Source organism: Oncorhynchus gorbuscha, linkage group LG19 (assembly GCF_021184085.1).
Source record: "Oncorhynchus gorbuscha isolate QuinsamMale2020 ecotype Even-year linkage group LG19, OgorEven_v1.0, whole genome shotgun sequence".
Lineage (NCBI taxonomy): Eukaryota > Metazoa > Chordata > Actinopteri > Salmoniformes > Salmonidae > Oncorhynchus > Oncorhynchus gorbuscha.
In genome coordinates this window covers 16,147,776-16,167,431 of record NC_060191.1, presented here as the reverse complement: position 1 = coordinate 16,167,431, position 19,656 = coordinate 16,147,776, and the positions used below count along the sequence as shown (strand labels likewise).

The 19,656-nt window shown below is 43.5% G+C and overlaps 2 protein-coding genes across 5 annotated transcripts in view; one reads left to right on the top strand and one right to left on the bottom strand.

Moving 5' to 3' along the window:
• The window catches only part of LOC124004764 (triple functional domain protein-like), a 139,931-nt gene extending 125,039 nt beyond the window's left edge, over window positions 1-14,892 (bottom strand). For all 4 annotated transcript variants that reach the window (XM_046313532.1, XM_046313534.1, XM_046313537.1 and 1 more), the window contains exons 1-2: window positions 14,662-14,892; window positions 3,759-3,815 (exon numbers count right to left, since the gene is read on the bottom strand). In XM_046313532.1, coding sequence (XP_046169488.1) covers window positions 3,759-3,815; window positions 14,662-14,731 — 127 coding nt within the window. In that variant the 5' untranslated portion in view covers window positions 14,732-14,892. The remainder of the gene's footprint in view (window positions 1-3,758; window positions 3,816-14,661) is intronic.
• A 1,554-nt stretch (window positions 14,893-16,446) lies between these two features.
• LOC124006178 (dynein axonemal heavy chain 5-like) overlaps window positions 16,447-19,656 on the top strand; it is a 74,622-nt gene continuing 71,412 nt past the window's right edge. The window contains 1 exon segment of the mRNA XM_046316013.1: window positions 16,447-16,668. Coding sequence (XP_046171969.1) covers window positions 16,582-16,668 — 87 coding nt within the window. The 5' untranslated portion in view covers window positions 16,447-16,581.

Genomic DNA, 19,656 nt, shown 5'->3' with positions numbered 1-19,656 from the left:
TCATTCTGTGTGTAAACACAAGACTTAATGGTCCTCAAAGGGATTTCCTGGAATTGCTCTCAGAATAAAGATGGCAGCCAGCGATGTGTCTCTGTTCTTACATTAGGGAATCCTAAAGTCCTGCTGCGCCATCTGAGAGGTATTTGGCTGTATGTACAGTTGATGTCGGAAGATTACATACACCTTTTTTCACAATTCCTGACTGAGTTTTACAATTCCTGACATTTAATCCTAGTAACAATTCCCTGTCTTTTTTTACCAGGTAAGTTGACTGAGAACACATTATCATTTACAGCAACAACCTGGGGAATAGTTACAGGGGAGAGGAGGAAGATTAATGAGCCAATTGTAAACTGGGGATGATTTGGTAGCCATGATGGTTTGAGGGCCAGATTGGGAATTTAGCCAGGACACCAGGGTTAACACCCCTAGTCTTAAGATAAGTGCCATTGGATCCTTACTGACATCAGAGAATCAGGAATCCTGTTTAACGTTCCATCCGAAAGACAGCACCCTACACAGAGCAGTGTCCCCAATCACAACCCTGGGGGTTTGGAACATTTTTTACACCTGAGGAAAGATTGCCTCCTACTGGCCCTCCAACACCACTTCCAGCAGCATCTGGTCTCCCATCCAGGGACTGACCAGGACCAACCCTGTTTAGCTTCAGATGCAAGTCAGCAGTGGGATGCAGGGTGGTATGATGCTGGCAGTTAGGTCAGATAGGATCACCACTGAGATGTTACTTCAATATATCCACATCATTTCCATCCTCATGATGCCATCCAATTTTTGAAGTTCACCAGTCCCTCCTGCAGCAAAGCACCCCCACAACATGATGCTGCCACCCCCTGTGCTTCACGGTTGGAATGGTGTTCTTCGGCTTGCAAGCCTCCCCCTTTTTCCTCCAAACATAATGATGGTCATTATGGCCAAACAGTTCTATTTTTGTTTTTATCAGACCGGGGACTTTTCTCCAAAAATGATGATCTTTGTCCCCATGTGCAGTTGCGAACCGTAGTCGCGTCTCCTTCCTGAGCGGTATGATGGCTGAGTGGTCCCATGGTGTTTATACTTGCATACTATTGTTTGTACAGATGAACGTGGTACCTACAGGCGTTTGGAAATTGCTCCCAAGGATGAACCAGACTTGTGGAGGTCTACATTTTTTTTCTGAGGTCTTGGCTGATTTCTTTTGATTTTCCCATGATATCAATCAAAGAGGCACTGAGTTTTAAGATAGACCTTGAAATACATCCACAGGTACATCTCCAATTGACTCAAATTATGTCAATTAGTCTATCAGAACCTTCTAAAGCCATGACATCATTTTATGGAATTTTTCAAGCTGTTTAAAGGCACAGTCAACTTAGTGTATGTTAACTTCTGACCCACTGGAATTGTGATACAATGAAATAATCTGTCTGTAAACAATTGTTGGAAAATTTACTTGTGTCATGCACAAAGTAGATGTCCTAACCGACTTGCCAAAACTATAGTTTGTTTATCAAGACATTTCTGGAGAGGTTGAAAAACAAGTTTTAATGACTCCAACCTAAGTGTATGTAAACTTCCAACTTCAACTGTATGTTTAATGACAATAGACCATGGGCAAATGGTTCACAGAGTAAATGTCTATTGTTGCTACTCACTTCATACTATATGATCGTATTCATCTCAGTAATACAGTCTGAGGGAGTGTGTGAGCGAGAGCTAGCAAGCCTCTCTTCTCCTACTGCTTTCAACAGACATGAAAGGAGTACTCTCATGTTTTAATGCATGGCCTATCCTAGCCCTCCTACGCCCTCCTAGCCCAGCCCCTAGCCCAGCCCTCCTGTCCCAGCACTTCTAGCCCAGCCCTTCTAGCCCAGCCCTTTTAGCCCAGACCTCCTAGCCCAGCCCTTCTAGCCCAGCCCTTCTAGCCCAGCCTTCCTAGCCCAGCCCTTCTGTCCCAGCCCTCCTAGCCCAGCCCTCCTAGCCCAGCCCTCCTAGCCTTTCTAGCCGAGACCTCCTAGCCCAGCCCTCCTAGCCCAGCCCTCCTAGCCCAGCCCTCCTAGCCCAGCCCTTCTAGCCCAGCCCTCCTAGCCCAGCCCTCCTATCCCAGCCCTCCTAGCCCAGACCTTCTAGCCCAGACCTCCTAGCCTAGCCCTCACAGCCCTCCTAACCCAGCCCTCCCATCCCAGCCCTGTCACCATAGCATGTCTGATCTCTACTGACAGCACAGGCAGAGGTTTGGCAGCGGCCAAAGACAGGCCCTCCTCTGGAGAGCAGATCCTTTTGTGTGTGTGGTGCCTCTGTCTCTCCCACAGGAACACAGAACAGAACAGAGCAGAATTTATCCTACTGATCCTGATCCACAGCAAGCCCAAATTAAGGGAGAGACAGTGCTGTGTTCTGCTGGGAGATTATAGTAAGGTTTAGCCTATGCACTTCAATTACACACAATCTTACACTTTATGTTCAAGTGAAATCTTCCAGAAAAAATGCATTGCTATCAGTAAGAAAGACAGGCAAAGAATGATCATAATGCTTGACTGAAAGACATACTGAGGTTCTATATTAGACTGATACAAGCATATCAATATGGAAAGAGAATTGTAAAAGAACATGGCACCTAGTACACGTGGTAGATTTTTGGCCACCAGCAGAAGGTAAGCTAAAATAATCATGACATAACATAGCCTACTTCTTCTACCTACGTAGCATTCAAAATATCCAAAGGGAATTTTCAGCAGATAGAAAAATGTTTGGTCAACTTTATTGAATAATTCACACATAACCGTTTTCCCCTCTGGCCAACAGTCCATCTTCAGTAAGAGCAGAGTCAGCACATACCCTAATTGAAACGCATTATTAACCCTATATAATTAACTTGGCACCTGAAACACCTGCAAATGAATGTGTAGCCTCTAACAGGTTCATCATAGTAGATACAAATGTGTTAAATATTTCACTTCACCAAACAGAAGTGAAGTCAGTCTAGGTGCGAAGTTTGGACAGTGTGTTCTTAAAACATAGGCCTTCTGAACATAAAGAACAGAGAACGTGATGGCATTCAGTTAATAAGCAGGTGACAGTCCGGTTGACCACGTGCCAAATATTCAAGTGTAGCCGTGTCTGTGTGTGTGTGTGTCTGCCTATGTCACCTTGTTTCACCTGGTTGAGAAATAAGCAGGTCAGTGACCAGTTAGCCATGAAGAACATCACGGGTGAAAACTCTATACTACATTAACCTTCAAGACTCCATGTAGAGCCTAATAGGAAATGAGTACACACAAGAAAGCATCCATGATGAAAGAAACACACCGATAGGCTCTGATGGCACTGAGTCAGTGATGAGGACCTTCTGTTAAGCCAAACCCTCTGTACTTAACTTTCACTCCCAACCTCAATCAGCTGGGGTGCACTAAGAGCAGGTCACTGGCAACAGCAGCCATATGAGAGGTAATTTCATCTCTCTCTCTCTCTCTCTCTCTCTCTCTCTCTCTCTCTCTCTCTCTCTCTCTCTCTCTCTCTCTCGCTCTCTCTCGCTCTCTCTCTCTCTCTCTCTCTGTCTCTCTCTGTCTCTCTCTCTCTCTCTCTCTCTCTCGACGAGATATGATAGGATCTGTTTCTGTTTCTTAACCAAACCTGACCACAAACAGGCAGAAACAGATATCTCAGAGGGTATCCCAAAGCAAGATGTCACGTCATACGCGTAGCACAAATATACAATACATTCCACAGACAAAGCAAAAATAATAAAGTAAATAAATTACCTGCTTGTTGAGTGGGTTCGTCCAGTTTGGGCTCACATTTTGAAACAGGGAGAGAATCTAGAAAAATGAAGATGAAAAAGAATGGTCAGTGAATGAATACAGTGGCCTGGCTCTGAGAATCTCTTCTGACCTTGAGCATGTGATTATTGCCTGCAGATGAGAGGACAAGGAAGAGCTGCTTTGATCCCAGTATCTGGCTAGTCAAAGACATGAAACAGCATGAGACATGGGCTGTGTCACAAATGGCACCCTATTCCGAATACAGCAGTAATGCGTTATACAGAATTGAACAAGAAGCCACCAAATGACTTACAGCTGATGTAACAGTTTAACTTCCATCCCTCTCCTCGCCCATACCTGGGCTCGAACCAGCCACCCTCAAAGCATCGTTACCCATCGCTCCACAAAAGCTGTGGCCCTTGCAGAGCAAGGGGAACAACTACTTCAAGGTCTCAGAGCGAGTGACGCCACCGATTGAAACGCTATTAGCGCACACCACCGCTAACTAGCTAGCCATTTCACATTGGTTACACTGACAAACTGATACAGGAATGAATCATATGATATAGAACTCCTGAGTGGGAATCTGTAGATCTTTCTACCGCCACAGGCCTGAAACAAATGATATATTTGAAGCAGAATGCTGGATAATTCACCTGGAGTCATTAAAGTTAAACACAGTCTGTCATCGTCTGCTCTGATTTTTACAGTAACATATTACAGTGGGTTAAGTGAGGCTTTCTCTTCATTCTGACTGAGACTGACTCACTTCTATGCCTATGGCAGTACTGTGGTGTTGTGGGCTTGTAACGGCTGTCGTCTGGAGATAGAGAGGAGGACCAAGGTGCAGCGTGGTAAGTGTTCATGTCTTTTTAATAAACAAACTGAACACTGGAACAAAACAATAAACGATGTGAACAAAAGGAAACAGTACCGTGTGGCCCAAACACTCACATGGAAACAAACACCCACAAACCAAAAGTGAAACCCAGGCTACCTAAGTATGATTCTCAATCAGGGACAACAATTGACAGCTGCCTCTGATTGAGAACCATACTAGGCCGAACTCAAAACCCAACATTTACAAACATAGACTGCCCACCCCAACTCACGCCCTGACCATACTAAAACACAGACAAAAACAAAGGAACTAAGGTCAGAACGTGACAGGGCTGTTGGCAGTACAGCCCTGTCTTCTTCCTGGGTCATTCGTCTGTCAGTGGCACGGGATAGCTCCAGCTTAGCTCCACTTTGCCTGCTTCTCAAAAGACAAACCAGCAGATGCTGCTGCTAGGGATTAAATGGGCGGCGAACTGCAGTGGCTATTCGATGTTAACATCATTGTGGATTTGATGTGAAGCTATATTAAGCTCACAATTAAAGTGAATTCACATGATGATGATCCGACAGAAACCTCCCCCATCCACCCCCCAAAATAACTTGCCTTTCTTGAACTAACACTTGTTTATTAAATGTACTTACTATGACTGTGATAATGTGCTTGCTATCATCAGGTGAATGCACGAACTGTAAGTCACTCTGGATAACAGTATCTGCTAAATGAATGAAATGTAAAAAATGTTTAAAAAAAGGAATGTAAATATAGACTAGAGGGTCCTCTTCTGTGAGATGAAGCCTTAGGTTTTGTAACTGGCATCCTACATTGTAGCTCTGGCATTGTATCACTGGCATCCTACTCTTGCCTATTCACCTAAGGGCTTTCAAACATGGAAATGGCTGTGAGTTACAGTCAATTACACATGTCTAACTATCCAGGGTACGATCTAAAAGTGAAGCAAAAATATCTCTCATACAAACAAGCACCAACTTGAATGGGGTGAATGAGATAGACAATGTTGTATTATGTGGATTTTAGTTTAGTTTGCTTGTTTTTATACAAATATGAGCTGCGGCACGTGATCTATTTAAACCAGGCGACCACTGAGTGCAGCACGAGGAGAATCTAAACATGTTAGTGTCTTCAAAGGTGTCATGACGTTGGCCTGGGGGTAGGTTTATGACAGTCATAAATACCTCTTCCCCCTTTTTCCTCTCTCTACCCTACTGATGTTACATTTGCAAACCCCTTGGTTAACATAGAGATTCTGGGAACATCAGAAGGTGGGGGGAAATTAACTATATTCTGGTAATCTGACCAAATGAACATATGCGGTGGTACTTAATGAATATGATGTCAGTTCGGTTGTCATCTGAGACATTCTCATCAATGATAAGATGACAAACTCTACAGTGGAAAGTCTCCACATCAGAGTTGTCGGATTCACATGGAATTGTTGTTCAATTTAAATGTTTGAATATGAAATTATTTGTGATGGGATGAAATGTGATTTTAGCTTCTAAAATGTGAGATTTGGGTTTTCATAAGGTAGAGCTCTGCTCAATCAGTGGCCCGCCCATGTGAAGGGACATGGGCTATAAAAAAATTCAAACACGCCCTCCTCTCCCTTCCTATATAACGCCTTGACGACAATGTAACCTCCTGTTCTGAGGATATGAGGATGACTGTCCGATGTAACAATGGTTCAGATAATAACTACAGAACGAAGCCAACATCAGCGTGAGCTTTGGTTGTGAATGGTATGAACTTTGAACTCTTATTCACTACAGAAGTGATACCTCCTAGCCTTTGAGTTAACAACAGCAGCTGCAAACGCAGGTTAGGAAGGAACAGACAGAGTATCCCATCTACCACACAACGACGTTACTACAACGTATTCAATTTACCAGCAGAGACATTCTTCAAAGGACAAAGGACTCGGTTGGGCAACACGGCCTTCCATCTACCACCAACCTACAGAAGCGCAGCTCAGAGTAAATATTTATAGCATTTTCCTTTAACAAATGGGCGGTAGAATGCATAAGATTCCGTATTTATGATAGCACAGCTTCACCCTTTGTTCCTCAGTCTTCCCACTCTTTCACTCAAACCCAGCCCTTTTCTTTTGTGTAACCAGCTGTCATATCTGTTCCGCCCGCTAGGGACGTTTTCCTTTATGACGTAATTTGTAATCAAGTTATGATTTAATTATGTGTATGTGTAATTCTGTGTGATTAGTTAGGTATTTAGTAAATAAATAATTAAACCCAATTTTGTATTGCTGATTCAACTTTCAGATGAGACTGAATTAAGGTGACGATTAATATTGACTGCTATTGATGTAAAATACTACTAGGTCTTTAAGAGTTTATTCGGAAGATAACAGCTCTATAAATATTATTTCGTGGTGCGCCGACTCTCTAGTTAATTACATTTACATGATTAGCTCAATCAGGTCATATTAATTACGTCAAAATTATTTTATAGAATCGCATGTCATATCACTTAATCCGGCATAGCCAAAGACACAACAAAGGGGAGAGGATGTTTCGCTGCGTGTGGAGTTCCTGTTTGACAGGCTGTGCACAGCTGTTCACTGGAGACAAGCACAGGGAGGGCACACAGCTGCAACCACACCACACCAAACATCCCCTAGCTCAGTCCCACTATGTGCCATATTGCTTTGATTCCCAAACTGAGCCCTGTGTGTGTGTGTGTGTGTGTGTGTGTGTGTGTGTGTGTGTGTGTGTGTGTGTGTGTGTGTGTGTGTGTGTGTGTGTGTGTGTGTGTGTGTGTGTGTGTGTGTGTGTGTGTGTGTGTGTGTGTGTGTGTGTGTGTGTGTGTGTGTGCCTCAACCTCATTAAAAAGAGGAAAGGCATGTTCTCAAAACATAACAAAGGCTTTTAACAGTATATGATTTTTAATATGCCGTCCTGTAAGAACGACGGGCAGGATCAAATGCGCGCGTGTGTATGTGTGTGCGTCTGAGTTTATTATTACCATCAGAGAGAAGAGGGGTGTTAATACATAAGCTCAGAAACACATAAAACCCTGCTGTTCTGTTTGATATAACAGCTAGTCTCTGAGAGGGAAACAGACAGGAAGACAGGCCAGCAGACAGACACCTAGGAGGCCAGGGTTCTGAGATGAGATGCCCTGATTCCAGACGCCTCCTTAGTGCTGGGAAGGAGGGGGCTGCTGGGTGTGGGTGTCTGTTAGGGTGTGGGTGGCTGAGGTTGACTGATGGATAGGAAATCCTCTCTTATCAAATGAGGGATTTCAAGGAGACACACAGGCAGGCTTAGCCCACAGCCACTCTTCTTCTTCATGGCCCACAATACCTTTTTCTTTCCTTCCTTCCTGGCCCCCAGGCAACGTGGGTGGCAGGCTGAGGCTACTGTGATTGATACCTCTATATCCTTGACTGAATTAAGCCATCCCTTAGGCTAGTTATTGACTTCACTCTGCATGCTCAATTCCTACTTATTGACATTGACGGTTATCTGTATGCAAATCTGGACAATTTAAATGGGAAATGTACATTTGGTGGTAAATATATGATAACTGTGACCCAAATTACAAAATGACATATTGGTTTACTTACCCTGTAAGCATTACTTAGTGTTTTATTTTATTTTGATCTCTTTTAATCCTCACTTGGACTAATCTTCCATGAGTCCTTAAACATTAAAATACAATATATAATACGATCACACTTAACACACTGTTACAAACAACAGACATAATACACTGCCATATTGACCAGATAAATAATCTAACAGTCTGAAGAGGTAGATTGGTTTCTTCATCTACCATAGTCCTGCACAACATTTACATTTAAGTCATTTAGCAGACGCACAACCTTCCAATTTATTATATTTAAGTGGTTCTAAGTATTGTATGAATTTATAAATAGTTTGCTCAGATAAATTATTCCATTTCTTTATTACTCTGAATGGAAATGTTATTTTGCCTATTTCTCTTCTCTGCCTAGATAAGAAATAGATGGGGGACAATGTATTTATTGTCTCTTACCAACTGAAACCATTGTGTGAAAAGAAATACCATTTTAAATGGTGTACATTGTGAAATAAAATTAGCATGTGTTTTTCTCTGATCTTGATGATTGATGACCATCCAAGAGCATTGTGCATTACTACAGGAGAAGAATCATATCTCCGCCATAAAATAATCCTTGCTGCTTCGTTCTGTGCAATCTGCAGCCTCCTAATCTCACTTTCTGATGAATTTCCCCAGACCACAGAACAGTAGTTCACCTGACTCCCAATTCATGCTTGGGTTGTTCGCTTAAGAATCTTTCCAGGTAAATATTTTGCTATCCTTCTGATCATGCATACAATTTTAACAATTTTCTTTAGATTTCTTCCACTCAACTCGCATAGGCCGACAGTTCATGATCTATACTACAGAATTGTGCACAGGTTGCTGCTATGTGGCCTGATATAGTTATGTGGGTCAGTGAAAAGCCTAGTATCTCTAAATAATCTATACTATAAATGCCATGGATCTCATAAAAGACATTCAGCAGGCTGCTTTTTAAACAGCTCTACAATAAACATAACAGTCAAGCAGCACTAAAACATCTGCTCTCCATTGTAAGCATACAGTAGACTCGCTGAAGAGAGGAGGAGGGAAACCAAACCACCGAAGTGAGTCTGGGAAAAACAAAACAGCTCAGTCAAAAGCTCTTCTTTTTCCAATTATGAGGAGGATGGCATGATGGAGGCTGGGCTGAGGCCGTTTCATGGTGCAATGCCACTCTGGGCTGATTGCTTCTACTCCACTAGAAGCAACTGACAATTACTTTGCAATAGAACGCAAGAGTATTCTTTCTGACTGTAGAATATGTATAAAAGCAAGCCATGATGGTCTACTCCACCCTGACTTTAGCCTTTACCACTCTATCATTTGCAGAGGTGGTTTTTCTGTCCTTCCTTCCTTTCGTTCGTTCGCTCTCTCTCTCTCTGTCTCTCTCTGTCTCTCTCTCTCTCTCCCTCTCTCTCTCCCCCCTCTCTCTCTCTCTCTCTCTCCTCTTCTCTCTCTCCCCCCCTCTCTCTCTCTCTCCCCCTCTCTCTCCCCCTCTCTCTCTCTCTCTCTCCCCCTCTCTCTCTCCCCTCCTCTCTCTCTCCCTCCCCCTCTCTCTCTCCCCTCTCTCCCTCCCCCTCTCTCTCTCTCTCTCCCCCTCTCTCCTCCTCTCTCTCTCTCCTCCCTCCCTCCTCTCCCCCTCTCTCTCTCCCCTCTCTCTCCCCCCTCTCTCTCCCCCTCTCTCTCTCCTCCTCTCTCTCTCTCCCCCTCCCCCTCTCTCTCTCCCCCCCTCTCTCTCCTCCTCTCTCTCTCTCTCTCTCCCCCTCTCCATCCTCATGATGTGAATTGATTCTGGAGCATCTGATACCTACTACACTACACCGTTATTGTGACACAGCTAAGAAGACTTTAGTCAAGTCTGTTCCTCAGCAGCATCCAGTAGACATTTTATTACATAACACTTAGGTTTCCACTTCGATAAGCATGATCCCACTGGGTGATAACGCTGGATTACAGATAGTACAACAATTTGGCTCACATTACAGGGCAGTCTAATTAGGCCTAGTCATAAACTCATTTTTCATTCCTAAACGGACAAAGACTATTTGAATTGTCATGTCCAACAATTGATGGTAAATAGATGATAACTGTGACCTTTCTATGGCATAATATCACCACTAGAAAGCAAGTAATATTTAAATGGATTGGGGACATCATCATTTAGTAAAGGGGCTTTTCCAAAGAACCAATCAAATGAAAGTACTTGGCAAACCTCAGCCTGCTCTGAGCTGGAACAATCATGTACACAGAAAATATCCTGATTTATACCGTTGCCAATGTAACGGCCGTCCTCTCACAAGAACAACGCCACTGTGTAATATGGTAAATGGGCAAAGCAAGGCAGCTATGTGGTGGAAAATGGTGCCTGACTACAGTATTTGATACAGGACAAAAATAGAAGGTACTTTGACATAGTAAACACTATATGTTTGTTGGAACCATTGGTCTCATTAAACCACTGGTGGTATGATGGATGACTAGTATCTTATTACCTTGGGGCGGCAGGTAGCCTAATGGTTAGAGTGTTGGGCCAGTAACTGAAAGGTTGCTAGCTCAAATCCCTGAGCTGACAAGGTAAAAAATCTGTCTTTCTGCCCTTGAACAAGGCAGTTCCTAGGCCGTCATTGTAAATAAGATTTTGTTCTTAAATGACTTGCCTAGTTAAATTAAAAACTTGTAAATCAGAACTACCTGATTGAGCTACAGCGTACTCATTTGAAAGCATGGCATGATGCTGTGTCATTGAAGTTAGTAATACCTCATACATTTTTCATCTCGTTCTAAAAAGCAAGAAAAATAAGCATAATTCAATTACACAATTCATTTAGTCTGCAATCCTTAAAACGCCACTGACAATGACCTCCTGATATGGGTCATTTAAAGCTAATGGGCAATGCCACTGTACACTATGAATAGCCAGGGAGCAGCTCTGCATTACAACAGCTTACAGTACAGTGAGGGACAGGATGATCCCTGTTAGAGTCAACTCACATCAAACAGGCCAAGACAACCTTATGCCTTCCCAAAGCTCTGTATACTACACTCGGTGCCTATGTAATAACTAGGTAAATAGCAAATACATAGTATTAATATACACTGAGTGTACAAAACATAAGGAACACCTTCTTAATATGGAGTTGCACTCCTCCCTTTTGCCCTCAGAACAGACTCAATTCGTCAGGGCATGGACTCTACAAGGTGTTGAAAGCATTCCCACACGGATGCTGGCTCATGTTGACTACAACTCTTCCCACAGTTGTGTAAAATTGGCTGGGCGTCCTTTGGGTGGTGGACCATTCTTGATACACGGGGGAAACTGTTGGGCGTGAAAAATCCAGCAGCTTTGCAATTCTTGACACTCAAACCGGTGAGCCTGGCACCTACTACCATACCCCATTCAAAGGCACTTCAACCTCTTGTCTTGCCCATTCACCCTCTGAATGGCACACATACCCAATCCATGTCTCAAGTGTCTCAAGGCTTAAAAATCTGTCTTCAACCCGTCTCCTCCCCTTCCTCTACACTGATTGGTGTAGATTTAACAAGTGATATCAATAAGGGATCATAGCTTTCACCTGGATTCACCTGGTCAGTCTGTCAGTCTATGAAAAGGTGTTCCTAATGTTTTGTTCGCTCAGTGTAAAGTGAATATAAACTTACAGTGCAATAGTTTGAATTCCTTGGGACATAGACCTAAAACTTTGTGTGGGCTGACATCATAGGCATGCTACTGAGCTGCTGTAATGAGCCTCATCGTCAAGTGGACTATAAGTTACGACCGCCTCACTGATTAGCTCACAAGAGGATGACTCAGTATACAATGTGAGGATCTATACAATGTATGTGGGAATGACATAAAAACATCCATCTGTCTACCTCATCACAAGATAATGACGAGGAATTATACATGACTATGACGAGCACAACATCTCCATGACTCCCACAACTGACTCCAAACAGAAATGTGTCTCCATAAACTGAAAAGAATACTGTTTTGACATCGAGCTATGACTTATGTGATGCATATCGTCTTCCAATACAGACTGTCTAGTATATCATGGCGTTAGATACTCTTCAAAGGGCGAATACTCAAATGATCCCAATTAAATGACATATAACAACTTCAGCCAGGTTGTCTAGTACAGCCCATACGAGTCCAATTAGACACCCTATTCCTACCCTGGTCAAAAGCAGTGCACAACCGAAGTCCTACTCGAGATGAACCAGGGCATCACAGTGGGTGCACCCAGAGCTCCCCAAACTAAAGAAATGTCTTTCGGTGCAACAAGAAAGAGCAACTTTGTGCCAAGATGTCAACGCTCAACAAGCCAGCAGCAATTAGGAACCCTGCTGGAGAGGTTACAGAAAGTGGGATGGCCTTTTCTGTCCTTTCCCTGTGGCTTCATGGTGTTGTAGGATACTGACAGGCCAAACAACATATCCATGGTTGCATCCCAAATGGCACCCTATTATAGTGAATATATGCCCTCAAAGGCATAGGGTTCTGGTCAAAAGTAGGTGAACTATATGGAATAGGGTGCCTTGTGGGACTCAGGCAACATATCAATTGCTCCTATCGTATGCTTGGACACAGTTATGGGTCATGTTGTTTGCGTTGTGTTTCACTGGCCTCTCTCTTACACCGTCATGACTAGCTTTCCCAGTTTTAGCATCTACATAATGTGTGAAATTTGAAAGTCTAAATGCATCACCATGCAAATGACTTACTAGCTTGAACACTGCACAAAATACAACCTTATTAGCCAATATAGCAAGCTAAGCGGAGTCCTTACAGTTAACAATAATAGTAGCAGGTGAAATGGGCTACTCAAACCTCAGAGCATCTAGACAGGGACCATTTACTGGAAAATGCTGTTCATGCACATCATTCAGGTTCATGTTGCTGTTGTTAACTCCCAGGACATGGTCTATAACAGCTACAGCAGAAAACACTGGCCACATACCAACTATAGACTGAAACAATAGAATACAATCCATTATAGCATTCCAAGCTGTCTTAAAGAGAAACTGAGAGAAAATATTTGTGGTAACTATGGGAGAAAGGAACATAGGCCGATTCATATATTTCTACCTTGTTAGAGATTACCATCAGCTTATAGTTCAAGGTCCCTTGTCTCCATTAATGTTGGGGCATTCCTTCGCCAAACACATTTCCTAACATTGTCTTTAGACAGCTCTTTCTTAACTTCCTTATCTCCAGACTCCAGTGACCTAATAGCTCAAGTCAATGCTGTGTAACATGCATACACTAAAGAATAGATTATATAAATCATTAGGCTTTATCACTCATCTTTCTAAAAGACTCGGTCCATTCTTCACTTCAGCTTGACCCTGTCTGTCCCACTCAAACGTACGTCTGTGTGTCTGTGTGTCATCAATGGGGATGGTGGGAAACAGACTTCTTGACCAAGATGCACCAGACCAGGTGCTACAGAAACAGCGGAGCGCAAATGAACAGCTGCTCTGACTGTGGATCATCTGAGGTGGTCTCATCATGATCATAGGATGTTCCCAGGGCACCTATATGTACTTTTGTTTTACATTCCAAAATGTTCATTCAACAGAATTACATTCTTACCCCAATTAATATGGGGGGAAATGATGGCAGTGTGTTGTGTAGAAGCACAACAACAAAAAACATTGTGTTAGGTCATTAAATTGACTAGATAGATAATTAGAATGTATACCAGAGATAAACTCAATAGTATTAGATATGTTAAAATCAATAACACTAATAACACAATAATCTGAATATTTTGTAAGGATTCATTTTATAGGGATTTGTGTATTGCCCTGATGAACTAATGGGTATCTAAATAAACAAAACAGCAATAGAAAAAAGTGATGGTCTATTATTGGTTATTCCACAACATGTTGTATGAGAGTAAACAAGAAAATGTGATGTCCGGAGGATACGTAGGCCTGGCCTAAAACTCAGTTATGGTCCAGATAGGTTGTGCAGCCTCTTCACCTGGGGGGCATCATAGGCTACAGTTTGTTTACATGATAGGCTATCACAATCTACAGGATGTGGTTCTGACTAACAAGCAGCTCACTGCAAAATGTTTGTTGGCCACGACGCAGGGTACAGAATAATCGAAAGATGTAGTCTACACACATCTCGGGATAGGGATACATGTCTTACATTTCATTTCTAGATTATAAAACCATCCACGACACCTGTTTTCTTTTTTCTTCTTTCTTACATTGAAGTGTGCGTAATTTACTATAATCCGAGGTTGACTCTGTTATCATATTGGAATAAAAACAGAGAGGATGACAGGGAGCCTGTTTAGGAGGATAATCATCGTATTTCTCTAACGCATCCACCCACCAATGGCTGGATTTGTTGATCAGTTTAACATCTATACGGGAACAATGTAGATGGCATTATCAATACAGTGAGCTACCGGAGGTGCTCGCCCCTCTTTCACTTACCCGACTTGAAAAACGCCGCTATGTCGGCCGCATCCTTAGCAGCCTCATCTATTCCCTCTCCAGAGCTCATGGCTGGAATACCGATGTGGAAAAATAATCTCCAAAGAATTTGCTTCCTCTAGATTTTCCCGAGAAAATGGAAATGCAACACCATTGAAATGATATTCTACTGTAACACGCAGGCAATCTGTTCTATCTTCAATAGGCAAGAGACCTCCATCTTGGCGAGAATGAAAATTCTTATTACCGATCGGCGGCGCTCCAGTGCCTGAGCACAGAGGCAGAGGGGAAGTCCGTTGATAAAGGGGAGGTCTTGTATGGAGTCTCTAGCGCTGCAGGAATATCCCTGATATTTTGAGGCATTGTGCGCCACAAATGGGATGAAAGGGGAGCCAGATCATAAAGGCCACTTGGTGTAGCCTGGGTGCCAGTCTGTTTCTGCTCTCTTGCAAACTCCTTACGCAAGTATCATGTCAAGCATGTTTTGTTTTGTTTGACAATGACAATGGAGTTGGCAAAAGCACAAACAGATCTGGGACCAGGTTACACTTGACCACCAGACATGATGGAATATAGACATATACCTATCATGGGCTATGGTAGCCAACAGGAAAACATAGGTATGAGATGTTATTTATCACAAAAGCACTTCCTTCACTGGGAATAATCAAGACATTTCGACTATTTATCTGATCATGACTGGCCTGGTGTTATTATTTTCCATTGGAGATTGTATAGATCTACCTACAATAATGATTGATAGACGTCCGCTATCAAGTCTCCAGACGGTTCATTCTTCGATCAAACACTGCCACCCATTGGTTTTAAAAAGTATACGGCACCTTTATACATGCATTTTGTCCTCTTCCTAGTGTTGGTAAACTGATTGGCCTATGTTGGGATGCACAAATTCTGCAATTTACAAAGCCGTTAGTAAAATCAAGTAATGAAGAGGATTATTGTGTGAATTTGGAAATAAATGGTCTCTGCTCTTCTCAGGGCCTATATTACAAAGTGTCATCGAGGCATCTTGAAAATATATATAATTGTATCCTGTGACACACTCAACAGCTGCACCAATGTATCAATTCATGGCCCTCTCTCCTGGGAATAATCATTAATTACACAGACTATTTGAAAGATGAAGGCTTGTATAGGCCTTTATGCTCTCCATACTTGTGCATCCCACCTGTGTAATCCATTCCCTATAGGGTAACGTTACAAATTAACGCGAATATACTATTACAGAAAGATGACAGACAAACTGTGGACTAGCAGCCTACACAAAAAACACGTGTAGGCCAAAAACCATCCTACAAACTTATCTTTCTACATTGATTAAGAATTAATCAATATCGGATATTTCTCAATGAGATAATGAGAAGTTGCTTTGTGGCCCCATGAGTGGACCGTGACAAATCATGTAGATTGGTGGTGTCTCTAGCCGAACTATTTCTATGGTCATCATGGTGCAGCCTGCAGGAATCTAGTTGTAGCTGCCCCCATCAGGGGGAAAAAACGGTCCGTGCTATCCGGATTCCTTGGGACGTCCATATCCCATTGAAGTTGACATTGAAAAGGGTTAAGTTAAATGTTAAGGTTGGGGTTAGGCAAGAGTTATACTTAAGGTTAATGTTAGGGTATGGGTTAAGGTTACGGTGTAGGGTATGGACGTCCCAATGATCCCGATTAGCAAATGCACAAAAAAAATGTCCTACGTAACCAAGGAAACAGCTAACACAATTTAATTGGTGCGAAAGTGTTATCTGAGAACTACAGCTTGAGCCCCTCGAGCCAGCGCAGGACACCAAGGACCAAAATATAAGAATCCCGCGTGACATGAAAAACTTGCAACTGTTTCCAGAATTCTGATACTGTATTCACACTTCAAAGACGTATTCGTGGTGGTGTGGAAACAACATGTCTCTCAGCTCGCGTTCTGCGAAGTGCAACTTGAGAAACAGGTCCCAACCCTCAGTCCCCGTGGAGTCAATAAAGGAAATGCAGGTTTGGTGATGGTATTATCAGCTATTTCGTTTGTGTAGATGTGATTGTAATGTATATTAGTTGTACTGTATATCTTTGTATTTGTCTGGTGGAGGTGGCAAGGTAGCCAATAGCTTGCATCGTGTTGTGGTCCTGTTTCTTTATGTGTTTCTTGCCAATACATTTGTTTCCCTGCCAATAAAATTATGGCATTTTCTGGTAAGGAAGAGCATGCATATGTAGACTCAAGAGCTCACAATAATTGAAGCATATTTAAGCATGGCTAATGGCTGTATTCAGGCACTCTGCTTTGAGCCGTGCATAAGAACAGCCTTATAAATTGGTTACCAACGTAATTTAAACAGTACAAATAAAACATTGTGTCATACCTGTGGTAGGGCTTTCAGCCAATCAGCATTAAGGACTCAAACGTTATAATTTGCATTATAAACTGGTTGGTTCTAGCCCTGAATGCTGATTGGCTGACAGCTGTGGTATATGAGACAGTATACCAAGGGTATGACAAAACATGTATTTTTACTGCTTTAATTATGTTGGTAAGGTTGGGCAAGACAAAATATGTTATTGCCTTTGAATGGGGTATGGTAGTAGGTGCTAGGCGCACCAGTTTGTGTCAAGAACTGCACGCTGCTGGGTTTTTCACGCTCAACCGTTTCCCGCATGTATCAAGAATGGTCCATGTAACAAATTGACATCCAGCCAATTTGACAGAACCGTGGGAAGCATTGGAGTCAACATGGACCAGCATCCCTGTGGAATGCTTTCAACACCTTGTAGTGTCCATGCCGCGATGAATTGAGACTGTTCTGAGGGCAAAAGTTTTTTTTCTCCCATGTATGAATCTGTTATTCAATGCATTTCTACAGGCTAATGTTAGTAAATCCAAATTCAATGTTTCATAAAATGTTTTTTAGGGATGGCTAAAGGGGTCCTAAAATTCCAAATTAAATAGCTAAATTCATTTAAAATGTTAAAAGGTCATATGGTGTTGGATATTAGGAAACAACTGTGATGTTATGGGAACGGTATGATGATGTCATAGGAAAATTAGGTGGATGTTAAGGTGATGTTATAGGAGCATTGTAGGGACATTGAGGTGATGTTATGGAACATTTGGGGATGTTCTAGTGATGTTATGGGGACATTATGATGATGTTATATGGAAATTATGCTGATGTTATGGGGCAATTATGGTGATGCTCCCGAGTGGTGCAGCTGTCTAAGGCACATTACATTTTCCATTTACATTTAAGTCATTTAGCAGACGCTCTTATCCAGAGCGACTTACAAATTGGTGCATTCACCTTATGACATCCAGTGGAACAGTCACTTTACAATAGTGCATCTAAATCTTAAAGGGGGGGGGAGAGGGAATACTTATCCTATCCTAGGTATTCCTTAAAGAGGTGGGGTTTCAGGTGTCTCCGGAAGGTGGTGATTGACTCCGCTGTCCTGGCGTCGTGAGGGAGTTTGTTCCACCATCGGGGGGCCAGAGCAGCGAACAGTTTTGACTGGGCTGAGCGGGAGCTGTACTTCCTCAGTGGTAGGGAGGCGAGCAGGCCAGAGGTGGATGAACGCAGTGCCCTTGTTTGGGTGTAGGGCCTGATCAGAGCCTGGAGGTACTGAGGTGCCGTTCCCCTCACAGCTCCGTAGGCAAGCACCATGGTCTTGTAGCGGATGCGAGCTTCAACTGGAAGCCAGTGGAGAGAACGGAGGAGCGGGGTGACGTGAGAGAACTTGGGAAGGTTGAACACCAGACGGGCTGCGGCGTTCTGGATGAGTTGAAGGGGTTTAATGGCACAGGCAGGGAGCCCAGCCAACAGCGAGTTGCAGTAATCCAGACGGGAGATGACAAGTGCCTGGATTAGGACCTGCGCCGCTTCCTGTGTGAGGCAGGGTCGTACTCTGCGGATGTTGTAGAGCATGAACCTACAGGAACGGGCCACCACCTTGATGTTGGTTGAGAACGACAGGGTGTTGTCCAGGATCACGCCAAGGTTCTTAGCGCTCTGGGAGGACACAATGGAGTTGTCAACCGTGATGGCGAGATCATGGAACGGGCAGTCCTTCCCCGGGAGGAAGAGCAGCTCCGTCTTGCCGAGGTTCAGCTTGAGGTGGTGATCCGTCATCCACACTGATATGTCTGCCAGACATGCAGAGATGCGATTCGCCACCTGGTCATCAGAAGGGGGAAAGGAGAAGATTAGTTGTGTGTCGTCTGCATAGCAATGATAGGAGAGACCATGTGAGGTTATGACAGAGCCAAGTGACTTGGTGTATAGCGAGAATAGGAGAGGGCCTAGAACAGAGCCCTGGGGGACACCAGTGGTGAGAGCGCGTGGTTAGGAGACAGATTCTCGCCACGCCACCTGGTAGGAGCGACCTGTCAGGTAGGACGCAATCCAAGCGTGGGCCGCGCCGGAGATGCCCAACTCGGAGAGGGTGGAGAGTAGGATCTGATGGTTCACAGTATCAAAGGCAGCCGATAGATCTAGAAGGATGAGAGCAGAGGAGAGAGAGTTAGCTTTAGCAGTGCGGAGCGCCTCCGTGATACAGAGGAGAGCAGTCTCAGTTGAATGACTAGTCTTGAAACCTGACTGATTTGGATCAAGAAGGAGAGATAGCGGGAGAGCTGGCCAAGGACGGCACGTTCAAGAGTTTTGGAGAGAAAAGAAAGAAGGGATACTGGTCTGTAATTGTTGACATCGGAGGGATCGAGTGTAGGTTTTTTCAGAAGGGGTGCAACTCTCGCTCTCTTGAAGATGGAAGGGACGTAGCCAGCGGTCAGTGATGAGTTGATGAGCGAGGTGAGGTAAGGGAGAAGGTCTCCGGAAATGGTCTGGAGAAGAGGGGAGGGGATAGGGTCAAGCGGGCAGGTTGTTGGGCGGCCGGCCGTCACAAGACGCGAGATCTCATCTGGAGAGAGAGGGGAGAAAGAGGTCAGAGCACAGGGTAGGGCAGTGTGAGCAGAACCAGCGGTGTCGTTTG